The sequence below is a fragment of the Balaenoptera physalus genome (assembly GCF_965194825.1).
Source record: "Balaenoptera physalus genome assembly, chromosome: 21".
NCBI classification, from domain to species: Eukaryota; Metazoa; Chordata; class Mammalia; order Artiodactyla; family Balaenopteridae; genus Balaenoptera; species Balaenoptera physalus.
Window position 1 is genome coordinate 33,401,002 of NC_138902.1, and position 16,029 is coordinate 33,417,030.

The following is a 16,029-nucleotide window of genomic DNA, read 5'->3' on the forward strand; positions in this document are numbered from 1 at the left end:
AGGGGCTCAGGGTCCCAAACTCACTCCCCCCCGCCACCAGTGCCCCGCTGCACCCTCTGATGAGAGCCAGACCGGGGGGGGGGGGTCTCACTTCCCGTTATAAACAGCATTGGAGGGGGGAGCTGTAAGCGAGAAAGTCACTGAAGAGGCGAGGCCACGAGGACCCTGAGAGTGAGACACCGCGGTGACGGTGACACGCCGGGGAATTGCGCCACAGACCTTAGCGAAGGAATTAAAACCAAAGGCAAGTCAGATTTCGTAGGAAATCTGGAAAAGGAAGACATCTGCAGAGGAAGATCCAAAACAGATCCCAGCAAGGAAAAACAGGGAAACAGCCCAGACAGCAAGCCGTGGGGAGTGTGTAAGAAAGACACCCGGAGGGACAGGGGCACCTCTCAGTCACTGAAACCACAGATCCAAAAGCAGATGCCAGATTGTGGCACCCAGCAAGCAATGAACATAACTGTTACAACAACTAAAGTAACGTATAACATGATAGATATGTTATACTCAGTTATAAAAAGGCAGGTATCTTCAATACAGACATAAATTCTGGAAAAGGCACAAAGAGAGGAAGTAGTTCCGGGCGTGTGCGATTATTAAATGCTTCAGGTGTTGAGTGTACTTTGTTGCAGGGACGCAGCCCAGGGAAGAGGAAAGCAGACGACCGGCCGGCAGCGAGGGAAGCGACCAGGCGTCTGACCAGACTTCCCCCGTGTTCTCACACGGAGAACAAGGACATTGGGGAGAGCTGACACACAACTCTGACAGTGCAGCGGGACCAGCCCGCAGTGCACCCCTGGACTGTGGAGCCGGCCAGTGTTCTCAGGTCCAGGGTGGCGCCTGGGTCAGAGCACCCCGAGACGGTGCTGAGTCTCGAGCCCACAGCCCTGGAGGCCCTGGGATGGGGATGGGGACGGGAGGAAGTGACTTCAATGAGTGAATTCTGGCCTAACTGTGCCCTCTCGGAGTGGCAGCTGAAGGAGCAAAGGGGAGAGTGTGGAGGAGGCTGGGTGTCCTCACAGGTGGCGCGGGGCTGTGGCAGCGGAAGGAGAAGAAAGCCGTGCATTCCAGACTCTGCCCAGGTGTTCACTTTCTAGGGAGTGGGAGCCCTCCTGGTGGTGACATTTACCAGGGGAACCCAGCACATGCAGGTCAGGGAACTTTGTGGAGGTGGCTCCTGAAACGCAGAGATGACATAATTACAGAGTCTCAGCCCTCATCAAACTTGGCTGTCTGCAAAAAGTTCATAAAGTATGTTATGATAGCCAAAAAAAAAAAAACAAACAGTGGTGCCATCATAAAATCCAGAGATCAATACTGGAAAAGGTCACAAAGAAATGTAAATAGTTATATAAGACATTAATAAAGGATCGATTTACAAACGTGGGAATCACTCATTCACGACTAAGAAGCTCTTCTGGAAAAAGAAAAAAGAAACCAGATGGGTCGGGTTTCTCCGACCCAGGTGCAGTCCCCACTCCGCGGGCGCCCCATGGCTCCTGGAATGGCCCTTCAGCTCCGCGCGGCTCTGCGATGCCCATGCGGCCCCAGGGAGGGTGCAGATGAGGGCAGGGATCCCCAGCCGTCCTGCTGACAGGGATGGACGCTGCATCTACCCAACCGCCTGCAAAGAGGCATGAGGAAGCCCCATCCAGCCCATGAGCCAGCGGGGCAGCCGCTGAGGAAGGCAGGTCGGGGAAGGCGGGTGAGCAGGAGCCAAGAAGAGAGCCGTGGATGTGGAACGGGGTCCGTCATGTGCACGGCTTCTAAGCCATCAGGGAAAAGTCACAGGTAACTGAAGAAAAAGTGCGGGAGTTAAAAAGGAAAATCTATTTTCAAAAAGATGGATCTACACTTTGTTCTAACAAAATATATCTCAGATGCGTCAAACATTTCATATAAAAATATAAAAACAGGAGCCATACAAGGGTGCCTGTGAGTATTATTTGTCCCTCTGGGTGTTGCCATCTTTCTGCTCATTCTACTGGGGTGATCTTTTCTTTTCTTATTGATTTGTAATATCTTGTTATATGGTAAGGAAACTTTCATCTATTGTGGAATGTGCAAATATCATCTCCTATTCTGTCCTTTGCTTCTGAACCTTGTTTATAGTGCCCTTTGCCATAAAGAAAGTTTAAATTTCTTCACAGTCAAACCTGTCATTTCGGCTCTTAGGCTTAGAAAGAATTTCCCTAACGCACAGTTTTCTCACATGAAAATGTAAGATATATGTTGTCCAAACAATTAGCTAAAATTTAAAAGACTGAAAATGTCCAGGCAATGGAAGAAAGGGAATTTCCTTAAACTGCCTTCAGGAATGAAAATTGGAACAGCTTTCTGAAAGACAGTTTGTTATTATGTCTTCAAATTTAGAAACACATGTACTCTTACGCTTAATATTTCCACTTCCAAGAGTTTATATTCAGGAGGTAATCAGACTATCGCATGTATGTACCATGTATGTACAATGATGTTCACGTGCAAAGTGCTTATCGAGCACCAGGGGAAGTTCTAGATGTCTTTCAATGCAGGGGAGGGGAGCCTAGTTATAAACAAGTTGCTTTCATAGAATAGATTTCAGCTACTTTCAAAAAATGATATAAATATATCTATATGCACTGAAATGGGAAAAAACCTCCATAATACATTAAGTGTGGAAAGTGGTTTATAATGCAGTACATATAATATGGTACAACTTTTATAAAATCTGCGCATGCATATACAACATGCACAGGGGAGAGGTTTCAAAAGATGTTTACTTAGGGTCTCAGCCTGGTGGCCTTAGGTGATGTTTTACTTCCTGTGCGTTTTCTGTAATGCTTGACTTTTCTATAGTAAGTGTTTCTGTGGTCAAGAAAAACAAAATATTTTTCTTTAAAAAAAAAAAAGATTGGAGTAACAGAGAAGAAGAGGCCCTCTTTCCTAGAGGCTGGCCTGTTTTTTAGTTTATAAAAAAAAACTGAGGTTCTTATTTCTGTATAAAATGTGTAAATGTAAAGTTTCTGTGTAGAGGTTCCAGAACTTCACCTGCTGGCAGCGGCAGGCAGGAACTCCTGCCTTTTCATTATGAAAAAAGGACCTCTGCAAAGCTGCTATGATGGCAGGATGCAAATGCCCGCAGAGGAGGGACGCGCCTTTGGCTACACGGGGTCGGCTCCAAGGACAAGTGCCTGCTGATAAGAGATGAGACACCGAAAGCTGGAAAGGGGAGGCAGAGAAGGACAACTAGCAAGAATACTTAATTAAGGAAAAGAGGAGAAGATGATGGTGTAGAAAGTGGTGGCTGTGAAAAGCAAGTTTCAAACCAGGTAAGTGCACCTGACCTGTCACTCGCCAAGATCACCTATGTTCTCAACAATGCGCATGCAAGACACGGGGCAGCGCTGCTGACGGCTCACTGCCAGAGCCAACGCTGAAATGATGAGACCATAGTCACAATTCTGTTTCTAAAGGGACGTGGGTGGCTTATTGCTCTCTGTTGAAAGGCTGAATTCTTGGTTCAGCTATTAAAGGAGAAGGGGCAGAAGGAAGCCCGTGAAAATGGTAAATGAGCCATAGAGATGCAAATGTGAAGGACAAATTTTGTTACAAAATCGATAGACCAGGAGGCTGGCTAAGTACAGACCATTCCTACCGGGAGGGACAGGAAAGCACTGAAGGTCCACAGAGGTTAAAGAGGGGACTTGCTGGAGAAGACCAGACATTCACAAAAGAAACGGAAAGAGTAATTTCAGTTACAGTTAAAACACATCAGTTACTGGAATAAAACAGTTTCACATCAAAAGAAAACCAAAGCCTTAACAGGGAAACGCAGAATTGCACCCAGTTCTCAATGTGGATTCTCAGTCCAGTGTAAGTATGAAGAAGACAAGTTTGTCAACCTGTGGGTCGTTGGCGACACCAGTCCCCACGTGGTGCCGTCACCAGGAGCTCACACAGAGGAGAGTCCGCAGGACCGTCAGTCCTGCACAGGGTCCCGGACAGACCGAGCAGCGCCATGGGCAGGCGGCAGGTGTGAAGACCCCGGTGTGCCTGGCAAGGAGCCCCTGCAGACCCAGGTGGAAGCTGCCAACATCAAAATCAGAAGAGATGCCTCATATGAAATGCAAATTTCTTTGTAACTGGAGCACGTGAGACAATGCTTAGAACGACAGTTTAGATTTGCACAGCTGCAGAGTTCACAAAGGACTTTCACAGCCTTTAAAAATGTTACTCCTGGGCTTCCCTGGTGGTGCAGTGGTTGAGAATCTGCCTGCCAATGCAGGGGACATGGGTTCGAGCCCTAGTCTGGGAAGATCCCACATGCCACGGAGCAACGAAGCCCGTGCGCCACAACTACTGAAGCACGTGCGCATAGAGCCCGTGCACCACAAAGAAGAGCAGCCCCCGTTCGCCGCAGCTAGAGAAAGCCTGTGTGCAGCAACGAAGACCCAACGTGGCCAAAAATAAATTTAAAAAATATTATGAATTCAAATTTATCCAAAAAAAAAAAAAAAAGTCACTCCTGCTCTCAGTCCGTGTCATGGGAGCCAGGGCAGAGGGGAGGTGGGCAGCCGGGCAGCCGGCGCCCTCCTTCAGCCGGGACCCAGCTCTTGTCACCGTCACCTACAGGGGGTGAGAACCGAGACCACCTGGAAGGGTCCCGCGCACCCTCAGCCCCAGTCTCCCTGCCCAGGCACGACACCCACTGAGAGCGGTACTGGGCGGGGCGACCGGACCAGGCCCTGAGGTGAGGAGGGGTCAGCCTTGGGTGTCACCAGACCTGCCGCCCCACACGGGCCGAGGGAGGGGAGGCAGGACTCGGCGGCCGCAGACGGGGCAGCCGACCGGGAAACCTCTTCCTTCCCAACTTCTTGAGGAGTCGCTACTGAACTGGCTTATTGGTGCTGGGCATTCAAATGGACATCAACAGTGGCCACAGTCACCTCTGGACTTTTTCTTCTTTTCCGACTCCAATCCTCACGCCCTCTGTGCTTACAGTGCCACCAGTAAGACTGCGGAGCCCCCACTCTCACCCTTGTGGGTCTGCACGCCTCACACCCCGCCAGTCCTGGCTCAGGCGTCCCTCTTCCTGTCCCAGCCCCCTGTCGAGCCCTAACGACCCCCGACACATGCCTCCCGGCTGAGCGCAGTGGCCTCTCAGGCCTCTCTGAAGGGTCTCTCATTTTATTTTTTTAAAAACTTTTTGGCAGATTGATTGATTACGATTGATTTCTGCGTTGGGTCTTTGTTGCTGTGCAGGGGCTTTCTCTAGTTGCGGTGTGCGGCTTCTCATTGCAGTGGCTTCTCTTGTTGCGGAGCACGGGCTCTATGCGCGCGGGCTTCAGTAGTTGTGGTGCGTGAGCTCAGTAGTTGTGGCTCGTGGGCTCTAGAGTGCAGGCTCACTAGTTGTGGCGCCCGGGCTTAGTTGCCCCGCGGCATGTGGGATCTTCCCAGACCAGGGCTCGAACCTGTGTCCCCTGCATTGGCAGGCGGATTCTTAACCACCGTGCCACCAGGGAAGTCCAGATCTCTCATTCTGAACAGTGTCATCAACACTTCCTTCCACTTCATCACTTCAGACCCCTGAAGTGGCCCACCTTGTCAAATGGGTTCACAAAGGGGAAAAATATTAGAGAAATAGTAAGAAAAGTGAGCTGAAACACTGGAGATGAGTTACAAGTGTTCATGATAGAAAGATATCAACTTCCCAGCCAGAAGTGCATGAAGGAGTTATTCAAAGCTCTTCTGAAAACCTGGGTTAACGTTTTCAGTGATGTTGACTTAGGGAACTGAGCTCACAGGGCCTCTTGAGAGAAAGGACCACTTCTTAAAGCTGAGACCTGTCCCCCGCGGAGGAGAGCATGTGGCCACCGGGAGGTCATCGAGGAGCCCAGGCCCACCTGCTGTGGGACAGACACACGTGGGGCGGGGGCAGCACTGGGGTTCAGATGTGAGGTCAGGGCAGAAGCTTGAGTCAGAACGGCAGGGCGAGGTGGACACGTCACCCTGTGACCTTAGGGATGGAGCTGACACCGTGCAAGGAGACCCCAACCTCCCTTCCCAGTCCACTCTCTCCTTTGAGGGAGACGGCGGCCCACCACACCTTCCTTGACCACAGTCTGTGGGAGAAGGTCCTTGGAACCCGTGTGCTCCCGGGAACCAGAGGACAGAAAGAGGGACGTGAACAGGATGGCCTGCCAAGAAGCAACTGCAGAAACGTAACCTGGGACCTGCTGGAGCCAAAGGTACAATGAAAGTCGCCGGGGATATGCATGGTAATTAGAGGGTAATTAGAGGGATGTGTCCTAGGCACCGACTCCCCGTCTCTCTGCTTCGCCCTGACCACTGCTCACCTGCTAGAGCAGAGCGGCACCAGGCCACCCCCATGCCTTCCTGGAGGCGGTGGCACTGGGACTTGAGGGCCAGGAAGAGTGACTACCACAGGGACGTGTGTCCAGCTGCTGAGACGCCTTCCCATCTCCTGGAAGGACGTCCCTCTAGCTCGGCAATGCATTCAGTCAAGGGCACCCAGAAGGTTCTCGGCTGGGATCCTGCCCAAAGACCCGCCCGGGAGGCATGGGCAGCAGAGCTCACTGTGGGCAACAGCCCCGGAATGAGTCCACAATTTTTATTGAATATACTAAGTACACAACGGAGTATGTCACCAAAGTAATTTATCTTTATAAGAACATAGCTTAATTTTTGAATGAAATAATCTATTTATCCAATAATTATATTCCAAAGATTTTCAACAGGGCTTGAATAGATGACTATATTACTGCTTAGCTATCCCATTTTTGGTTTTGTGGTTTCTGATGCTTTAATTAGGAAGTCAGAAAGATCAATCTACTAGAAAACCATATTTTCTTGATATTCAAAGTTAAGGTTTATGGTACAGAGTTTCTTAGTTTTTACTTGGTAAAAATCAACTGGGGAAAATTTTTACCTGAAAATTCCCAATTCCTCTTAAGGAAGTTCCGAAATGATGAATTAAAAGGGGAAAAAACTACCATTTGACTTTTTAAGGTAAGAATGTAACGTGCAGCCTCTGCACCGCCACCAGAGCACCTGACCCCTGATCTTCCTTCACTCACAAAACATCCAACAGCAAAAGCAAATATCATCATTCAACTTTCCACAAGAGATGCAACATAAGTTATTTCCATCATTACAAAGTTGATATACAATCTCAGAAATTTTGAAAAAATTGGAAAATCAAGAAAAAAAGTCCTACTTAACGAGAAAAGCACTTTCACATTTGGATGTATTAACGCAAGACTTCTCCTAACTTGCTAACAAATGGGGCTGCGATCACATTCCAGCCTTAAGTCTCCTCCCAGCCTGAGCTTTTCCTGCTGTGGATCTTACAGGCATCTCTGATGACTGCAGACCACACGGCAGTGAGACGCTCACCCCCGTTAAAGTTCAGATGGAGTCACAACCCTGGAAGACCCCGAAGGCTGTCAGCAGTCTTACCTCCTGCGTCCTCACCGCTGGAGGAGCTCTCGGGACTCGAGCAGCTGGGGGCCTCTGGCGGAGGGGGGACCCAACCCTCAGGAGGCAGGCCCACAGTGTAGAGCCGTCGCGCAGGCTGGACCTGAGTGTCACCACCTGCAGGAAGAGGCGGGGACAGATGCCATCAGACGTCTACTTGCCAAGCAGCTTCTCCAACCACGTTCACTGAAGATGGGTAGCCAGAGCCGTAAATACTGATGTCAATCAGCCCAGCATTTTGCCAGCAGAGTCACTAAGCTATTCACCCAGCCAGGAACAAGGGGTGAGCTATGATTATTTAAATTCACATTAAGTTACTTATTATGTAAACTTCTGGGGTTTTATAATACGGTATAAAAACATAACTAATTCATGAACAAGAAGCAGAAAATAAAAAGACTCCACGTAACACACCCCTCATGACCACAACACGAATTTCAACATTTTGGTGCGTAACCTTCTGGACCTTTTTCTCTCTATATGCTAACAACATGTATGCACTGTGTGTGTCTGTACACACCCACACACAGACACACACACGTCTAATGGGATCACGCTACACATATTTTATCATTATACACATATATATTATATGTATAATATAATTCAAAAGTGAATATGATAAAATATTAAGATACATTTAAACTTACATACTCCTAAAGGCTACATGATATTCCATGTTATTGGCAAATTTAACTATAATTTAACCACTGTCCTAAATTTTGCATATGGAGGTTGATTCTAAATTTTCACTATTACAAGCAGCTGCTATGACCATCCTGGTTGTACATAACTTTGCACAACTGACCACGTGGTTCCTCCAAACAAATTCCTGGAAATGGACCTGCTGGTCTGCACCGTCCAGAGGCAGCTTCCGGTGCTGCTCCCCACGCTCTCAATGCTGGGTAGGATCGACGCTTTAGTCTTCATGCTCTCATTCAAGATATGGCAAAGTAACCTTTATCCAACACAAGTGGATGTCCCAATTAGTCTTTCTCAGAAAAATGAATATTTTACTTTAAAAACGACAAGGACTGAGCAAAATCACTAATGCACATATAACAGAACGTGTGGTTTCGAGACATTTAAATTGTAAAAGCTTTGGAACACTTTCAAATTCTTCTGCCATCAATATACTTCACTTTTGTGAAGCTAAGGGGCAAGAATGTAGTTCTTATGTTAATCTGACCCACCCAGTTGATTAACGACTGTGTCTTTACCACTAAGATCAAGGGCAGAGCAGGGACGTGCTTCCAGGCAGACCATCCCGTCGGGTAACATCAACATTTGATCATTTTTCACAGAATACTTTTGGGAGCTTTGAATCAGCTAACAGAACTTGGAAACACTACTGCTCACTTAAGTATCAAGATGAATACAGGCGGCGCCGTGGACCTGAGGCAGGATATGACTCCTGTGATGAAGGGCAAGGATGCACCTGAGGGCAGAGCTCTTCCCGACGCTCCCATGCCGAGCACGCGCTCATGCCGAGCACGCGCTCATCGGAGGCCAAGCCTGCGGGCTGAGGAAGGCGATCTGCTGTCTGAGCGTCAGGGTGGCCAGGCGCAGAGCGCAGCTTCCCGGCCTGGGTTTCCCTCGTCTCGTCTGGTAGAAGATGGCTCGTCGCTGGACGGCAGTCAGATGTTGTGTTTCACTGCTCAGGGCTCGGGGCTCAGCAGGGCCACAGCATCCCCTCGCCCACACATCGGGCCCGCAGGGTGAGGCTTGGGGATCTGGACGAGGCATGTCAGGACCCCCTTCACTGCTGACGGAGGCCACCGTCTCCCTAGGAACACCGGGGTGGCCGCAAGGCTTCAGAAGAGGTGACTTAATCAGCTCTCCTCTCGTTGGTCGGCTGGCTGAGATCCGAGGTTCATAATTCTCACCCTTTCTGGCTCTGGGTCTGATTTGCCGGACACCCACTCGAGCCTGATTTCATGCCTAACCTCTGACTCCCCCTGCACTGTGCTTGTCCACACGGCCCCCTGCCCACAAGCAGACATGCACGTCCTCCGCCAGGGCACCGCCACTGAGCCACCCTTGGGACGGCTGCAGCCTTTACAATCGGTGTGTTTGTGTCATGGAGCTCGGGGTACAATGCTGCTTTTTATAATTCTTCTGGGATTACCTGGCTCTTTAAAATATATACAGATATAAAGCAATACCAAAAATAAGGGTCCAACATGGGCTCTTGAGTGACAGAAATTCACCAAAATGCATACACACGAATTGTTGTGGCTGTTTACAGATAATGCCCTCATCTTTAAGAACAAATGGAACTATCAATGCCCTTTTGAAACAAACAAACAGACGCACTTCTGTAAAGTGAACAAATAATTATCAGAATCACCATGCTGTGTCCTAACTGTACAAAGAACATTTTCTCAACGTCATCCAAGGACTGACTGACAAAGGCCCCTTTCCTCATTTGGCTGCTTCTTCCAACACTGAAAAGACTTGGGCACACCTGCAGCTCTACTTCTCGCCAAACTGTGTCCTCCACAAACATCAACCCCTCAAACGAATTCTCAGATGACCTTTACAGAATGTTTCATATGACCTGCACACAACTTTTATTTGTCTATTTGATTGTGATTTCATTGTTTTGCCTTTAGCCAAGAGTTCTCTTTTTCCAGCTGCAAATGAATTTTTTCTTCAAAATTCCCAAGACATATTGCTTCAGAAAAATATGTTGCTCATTCAGGATTAAAAAACACTCAAGAAACTAGGGCTAGAGGGAACTTCAAATGACAAAGAGCATGCATGAAAAACCCACAGCTGACACTACACTCAATAGAGAAAGCATGAAAAACACACGGCTGACATCATACTCCATTGAGAAAGCCTGGATGCTTCCCTCTAAGATTAGGAATGATTACAATTCACATTCTTGCCACTTCAACATTATACTGAAAGTACTAGACAAGATAATTAGTCAAGAAAGAAAGGAAGTAAAAGGCATCCAGATTGAACAGGAAGAAGTAAAATATCTCTTCTCACAGATAAGCTCTTGTATATAGAAAACCCTGAAAAATCCACATACACAAAAAAACTGTTAGAGCTATTAAGTTTGGCAAAGTTGTACGATACAAGATCAACATACAAAAATCTGTATTTCCATATTTAAGAAACCATTGCCTAGTTCAAGGTCAAAGGATTTATTAGTATTTCCATACACTAGCAATTAATAATCCAAAAAGAAAACAATTCCATTTACAATAGTATCAAAAAGAATAAAATACTTTGGAATAAACTTTTTTTAAGTATAAAATTTATACTGAAAACTACAAAGCATTGTTAAAAGAAATTAAAAATGACTTAAATGGAAAGCTAGACTAAATTCATGGATTGAACAACTTAATATTGTTAAAATGGCACTAATTCCCAGAGTGTTCCGCAAATTCAATGCAATTTGTATCAAAATTCCAACTTCCCTTCTTTTTTTCTTCCAGAAATGGACAAGCTGATCCTAAAATTCATATGAAATTGTGAGGGACCCCGAATAGCTAAAACAATCTTGAAAAACAACGGAGTTGGAAGACTCTTACTCTGATTTCAAAACTTACTACAAAGCTACAGTAATTAAAACAGTGTGGTACTGGCATAATGACAGACATAGAGACCAATGGAATATAACCGAGAGCCCAGAAATAAACCCAAACATCTATGGCCAGTTGATTTTTGACAAGGGTGCCAAGTGGGGAAAGGACAGTCTCTCCAACAAGTGGTGCTGGGATGACTGGATATCCACAGATAAAGGAATGAATCTGGACCCCTACCTCACACCATATAAAAACATTAACTCAAAATGGATAAATTACTTAAATGTAAGAGCTAAAACTATAAAACTCATAGAAGAAAACTTACATGTAAAATTTGTTACCTTGGATTTGGCAACAGTTTTTAAAATATGACACCAAAACACAGGCAACAGAAGAAGAAATAGATATAATGGACTTAATCAAAATTAAAATGTTTTATACTTCAAGACACCATCAAGGAAGTGAAAGGCTAACCCATGGAATGGGAGAAAATATTTGCAAATCATGTATCTGATAAAGCTCTAGTGTCCAGATTATGACCACCTCTTACAACTCAGCAACAAAAAGACAAACAATCCAATTACAATATGGGCCAAGGACTTATATACACATTTCTCTAAAAAAGATACACAAATGTCCAACACACACATGAGAAGACACTCAACGTCACCAGTCATCAGGGAAATGGGAATCAGAACCACAGTGAGGTGCAGTCTCACACCTACTAGGATGGTTATCCTAGTAGGATAAGAAAACAGAAAATAACAAGTGTTGGCAAGGGTGTGGAGAAACTGGAACCCCCCTGCATGGGTGGTGTGATGAAGAATGGTGCAGCTGTTGTGGAAAACAGTTTGGCTGTTCCTCAAAATGATAAACATAGGAGTACCACGTGACCCAGCAATTCCACTTCTAGGTTTATATCCAAGAGAACTGAAAACACATGTCCACACAGACACTTGTGCAGGGATGGTCAAAGTGGCATTATCGATAAAAGCCTAAAAGTAGAAACAACCCAAGTATCTATCAATTGATGAACAGATAAACAAAATGTGGTATATCCGCAGAATGGAATATTATTGAGCAACAAAAAGAAATGAAGCACTGATACTCGTTACAATTCAGATGAACCTGGAAACCATGCTAAGTGACAGAAGCCAGACACAAAGGTCACCTATTATGCAATTCCACTCAGGCAAAATGTCCAGAATACACAAATCTGTAGAGACAGAAAGCAGGGAAGCATGAATGGGGATGACTGTAATAGATATGGGTTTCTTTTGGGGTGTAAAGAATGTTCTGGAATTAGTGGTGATGGTTACATAACATTGTGAGTATACTAAGAATCACTGAACTGTAAATTTTGAAATGGTTATGGTAAACTTTAGGTTAAATGAATTTTATCTTTAAAAAATATGTTGCTGCATGTTGTATGGAGTTTTCAGAAAAAGGCATATAAGTTAGGCTCATTTGCATCTGTGAAATACTAAAACTCTCAGAAACGCCTCCTCTATTTGTTGCCTGAAGCCATGAGAAAGGGTGTGGGGGTCCTGCCCACCAGACCCCTCCCCCCTCCAGGATGCTTGGCGGCCAGAGGGTGCTCTGGAAGGGGAGAAAGTGCGGGGTGTGCAGAGATGCAGGAACTGGACGCCCCTCTAGGACCCGGTTAGACTGCCCTGGTCACACCACATCCTCATTAAACACTCTCCCTTAGTTTAGGCCATGGCAGGTGGCCAGTCTACACTGTGCAAGGCACACTGCGCTGCCTTAGACAGCAAGCACCACGCGCAGGGTCTGCAGTCTGAGAAATCACGCGGGTGGAGAGAGCCACCGAGAACATGGGCCGAATCCTGCCCTGCGGTCCTCATGGGACCTCTCCTCTGGCCCCATCACCATGCTGGCTGGGCCAACTCCACCCGGACACTGGTGTCTATCCTGTCCTATCCGCCGACTGTGCCACAAAGCCACTGGCACCAGCCACCACAGTGTGATCACCAGTCAGACCCATGGGTGCCCCACTGCCCATCACAGCTCAGGCTGTAGGCAGCTGGGGCCCACCCCCAGCTCCTGGCGGACGTGATGGAGGCTCCCCACGCTCAGGGCCCCCTCATCCACTCACACCAGGCATCTGCTCCATGGAACAAGCTTCTGAACCTTCCGTACGGGTCATTTCACGTAATCAATACATTCTGAACCAACTTTACATCAGCATCTTGATTTTCAGTTCAACATCTTCATACTGAACAACAACAGCACCTCACAGCTGCCTGCTGAAATGACGTGACTGAACCTGGAGCTTCCGTGGAAAGACACCGCCCAGATTACTACTATTAGTGAATAATCACTGTTAAAACCGTCAAGTTAGAAGAGGGAAGAAAATGCAAATAAACTGTAAAAACAAAATTTTAAAAAAGACTAAGAACACTGGTTCAGTCAAACTTGGACAGAAAACCAGGAACTCCCAGGGACGCCTGCTCCTCCTGTAGGTGGCACGTCTTCCCCACGGTTCCCGCCTTGCTAAGCTGTGCTGTGCTTTTTCAAAACCACGTGCGTCTCTCACAGGTGGAACGGGTGTCACGTTAGTTTTCTGGGTAGCACCACAGGTGGGGGCTTAAGCACAGGTTTTCCTTCTCTCCTGGTTCTGGAGGCTGGATGGCCGAGATGGAGGTGTCACAGGGCTGGTTTCCGAGGCCTCTCTCCTTGGCGTGTGGATGGCCGTCTTCTCCCCGTGTCCTCACGTAGTCGCGCTGCTGTGCATGTCTGGGTCCTGATCTCTTCCTGACCTCACCAGTCACACTGGACTAGGACCCACCCTAATGGCCTCGTTTCACTTAATCACCTCTTTAAAGGCCCCGTCTCCAAACACAGTCAACATCTTGAGGTCAGGGCTTTAGCGTATGAATTATGGAGGATACAATTCAGCCCACGACAGTAGGGTCTTTGAAAGGTAAAACGCATTAAATAGCAGCCACTATTCCTTAGTGTGACTCCAGGGGTGGGAGTCCATCCTACACCTGGCAGGCTCTCTGTCAGAACAGCAGCAGGTGCGCCAGAGAGTGGTGGTCCTGGGGGGATGCTACACGGGGCTCAGAGCATCCCAACCACACCGAGGCACGTGAGGACACAGAAAGGGAACTCGGCAGCCCCGGGTTCATCCTGCAGGACAAGCTTGTGGAGCCCCCCATCCTGTGGGGGGAAACGCTTTCCCCTTGTCCACAGGCATCGGCCATCTCATGGGTGAAACAGGCGTGGGCACCATTATTTCTGGAGATCCAGCCTGTGGGCAGCAGGCATGCCTTGGGCTTGTCGGGCCTGCCGCTGAGACCTGGTCCAGGGAGGGTCGGGATTTGTGGACACAAGGTTACCGGGCCAGGCCAGCAGGAGAGACCAGCGCTCAGGAACAGAATCACTCCGGGACAGAGCCCCGTGAGGGGCCACTGCCAAAGAGAAACGGGACTGACCCGAGAAAGGGTGCTGGGAACTCTGCCCTCTCACGTCCACCTGGGCACTAGGGGCTGCCGCCAGGGCTGCCCCCACCTCGCCTGGCCTCCTTCCGTGTGTCCCGCTCAGTGGTCCCTCGCCAGGCGACGCCGCTGCACTGATGGGGAACCAGAGTGAGAGGAGCCTCCACGGCCGACCACCCCACTGTGTGAGGATCTTGGACAGACATCTGTGAAGAGCAATGGGCAGGAGACTAAAACAGGAGAGACGTCAGGAGCGTGTCCTGGGTGGACAGGGAGTGGGGCAGGGTGACAGGGCAGGGGAGAGGCCAGGCAGCAGGGTCCAGTCTCTGCGACCGGGAACAGCATGCAGACGAACTCAACACCAATGGCGAACCTGACCTCGTCCCCAGCTGGGGGCACCGATGCTGGCTTCTTCCCTCCCCAAGTGAAGTAACTGTCCTCCCGGAGCGTGAGCAGAACGACACCTGCCCGCCCCCTGAGCTGACACCCCAGTGGCCTGAGGCCAGGCACGTGCTTCCTGGGGAATGTCCAGGGAACCCGCCCTCACCTGTCATGGGGGGGACGCTCCTGCCCTTCACTCTCTCAGGAGCCACTTTCTCAGGTGGGTTTCTGCAGGCTGGACTCACTGGGGCCCTCTTCTCTTGGCCACGTGGAACCTCAGGATACAGTTTCTTCAGCACTTTTCCAACAAACACTACAGACGCAATCAATTTGCAAAAGAAAGGAAAAGAATTACTGATGGCAGTTTTATTTAAATTGCAAATGGATTTTATATAAAACAAAGGCATATCACAACATCACTACCTCAGGACTGCCCCCCTACAGGACACCATTGGGCTTGTCCCCCCAAGACCCTCCAGCACCGTCCCCATCAGAGGACCCCCGAGCACCGTCCCCCTCAGGGGACCCCCAGCACCGTCCCCCTCAGGGGACCCCCAGCACCGTCCCCATCAGAGGACCCCTCGGCACTGTCCCCGAAAGGATGCCGCCCCCCCCCGGCACTGGATGCCCCCACAGGTGTGAGCACAGGTAGGAGCTGCTCACACCTGTGCTCACACCTGGGGGCCGCATTGGGCTCACAGTTCTGTTCTTCCCTCACCTTGTCTCTGGCTGAATGTATGTGTAAAGCACAGACTGTGAGGTGTTTTGAGAATCTGGGTTTGAGGTCCTGGGCCCCAGCGCAGCCCCAGACAGGCTGGGTCCACGTCAGTTCACAGCAGACACGCTGGGCAGGCCCCAGGCGGCCCCGGCTCCTCCCTCCAGGGCACCCGCCGGGGACCAGCAAAGCCGGCAAGGTTCTCACAAGGGTGTGCAGTCTTCATTTGGCTTATTTTAGTTTACATTCTGCTCTAACTGGAGGGGGAGAGCTGCCACAATGAATAAATATTTCTGTCCTGATTTAAGTGTGAACAATGAACAGGTACAATCTCAAAACAGCATCCTAGAAAAGGTGAGGCGAAAAGGTTCATCCAGTGAACCTGTTTTAACCTCATTAAATTTAGAAACAAATCAGCAAAGAGAGAGAGAGCTGCTCTGGAGTAACCAAG

The 16,029-nt window shown here is 48.6% G+C and overlaps 1 protein-coding gene across 1 annotated transcript in view; it reads right to left on the bottom strand.

Annotated features, from left to right (window-relative positions):
• ERICH1 (glutamate rich 1) overlaps positions 1-16,029 on the bottom strand; it is a 51,305-nt gene that overhangs the window by 20,002 nt on the left and 15,274 nt on the right. Inside the window, exons 3-4 of the mRNA XM_082444009.1 lie at positions 15,030-15,176; positions 7,462-7,596 (exon numbers count right to left, since the gene is read on the bottom strand). Of these exons, the coding sequence (XP_082300135.1) occupies positions 7,462-7,596; positions 15,030-15,176 (282 nt within the window). The remainder of the gene's footprint in view (positions 1-7,461; positions 7,597-15,029; positions 15,177-16,029) is intronic.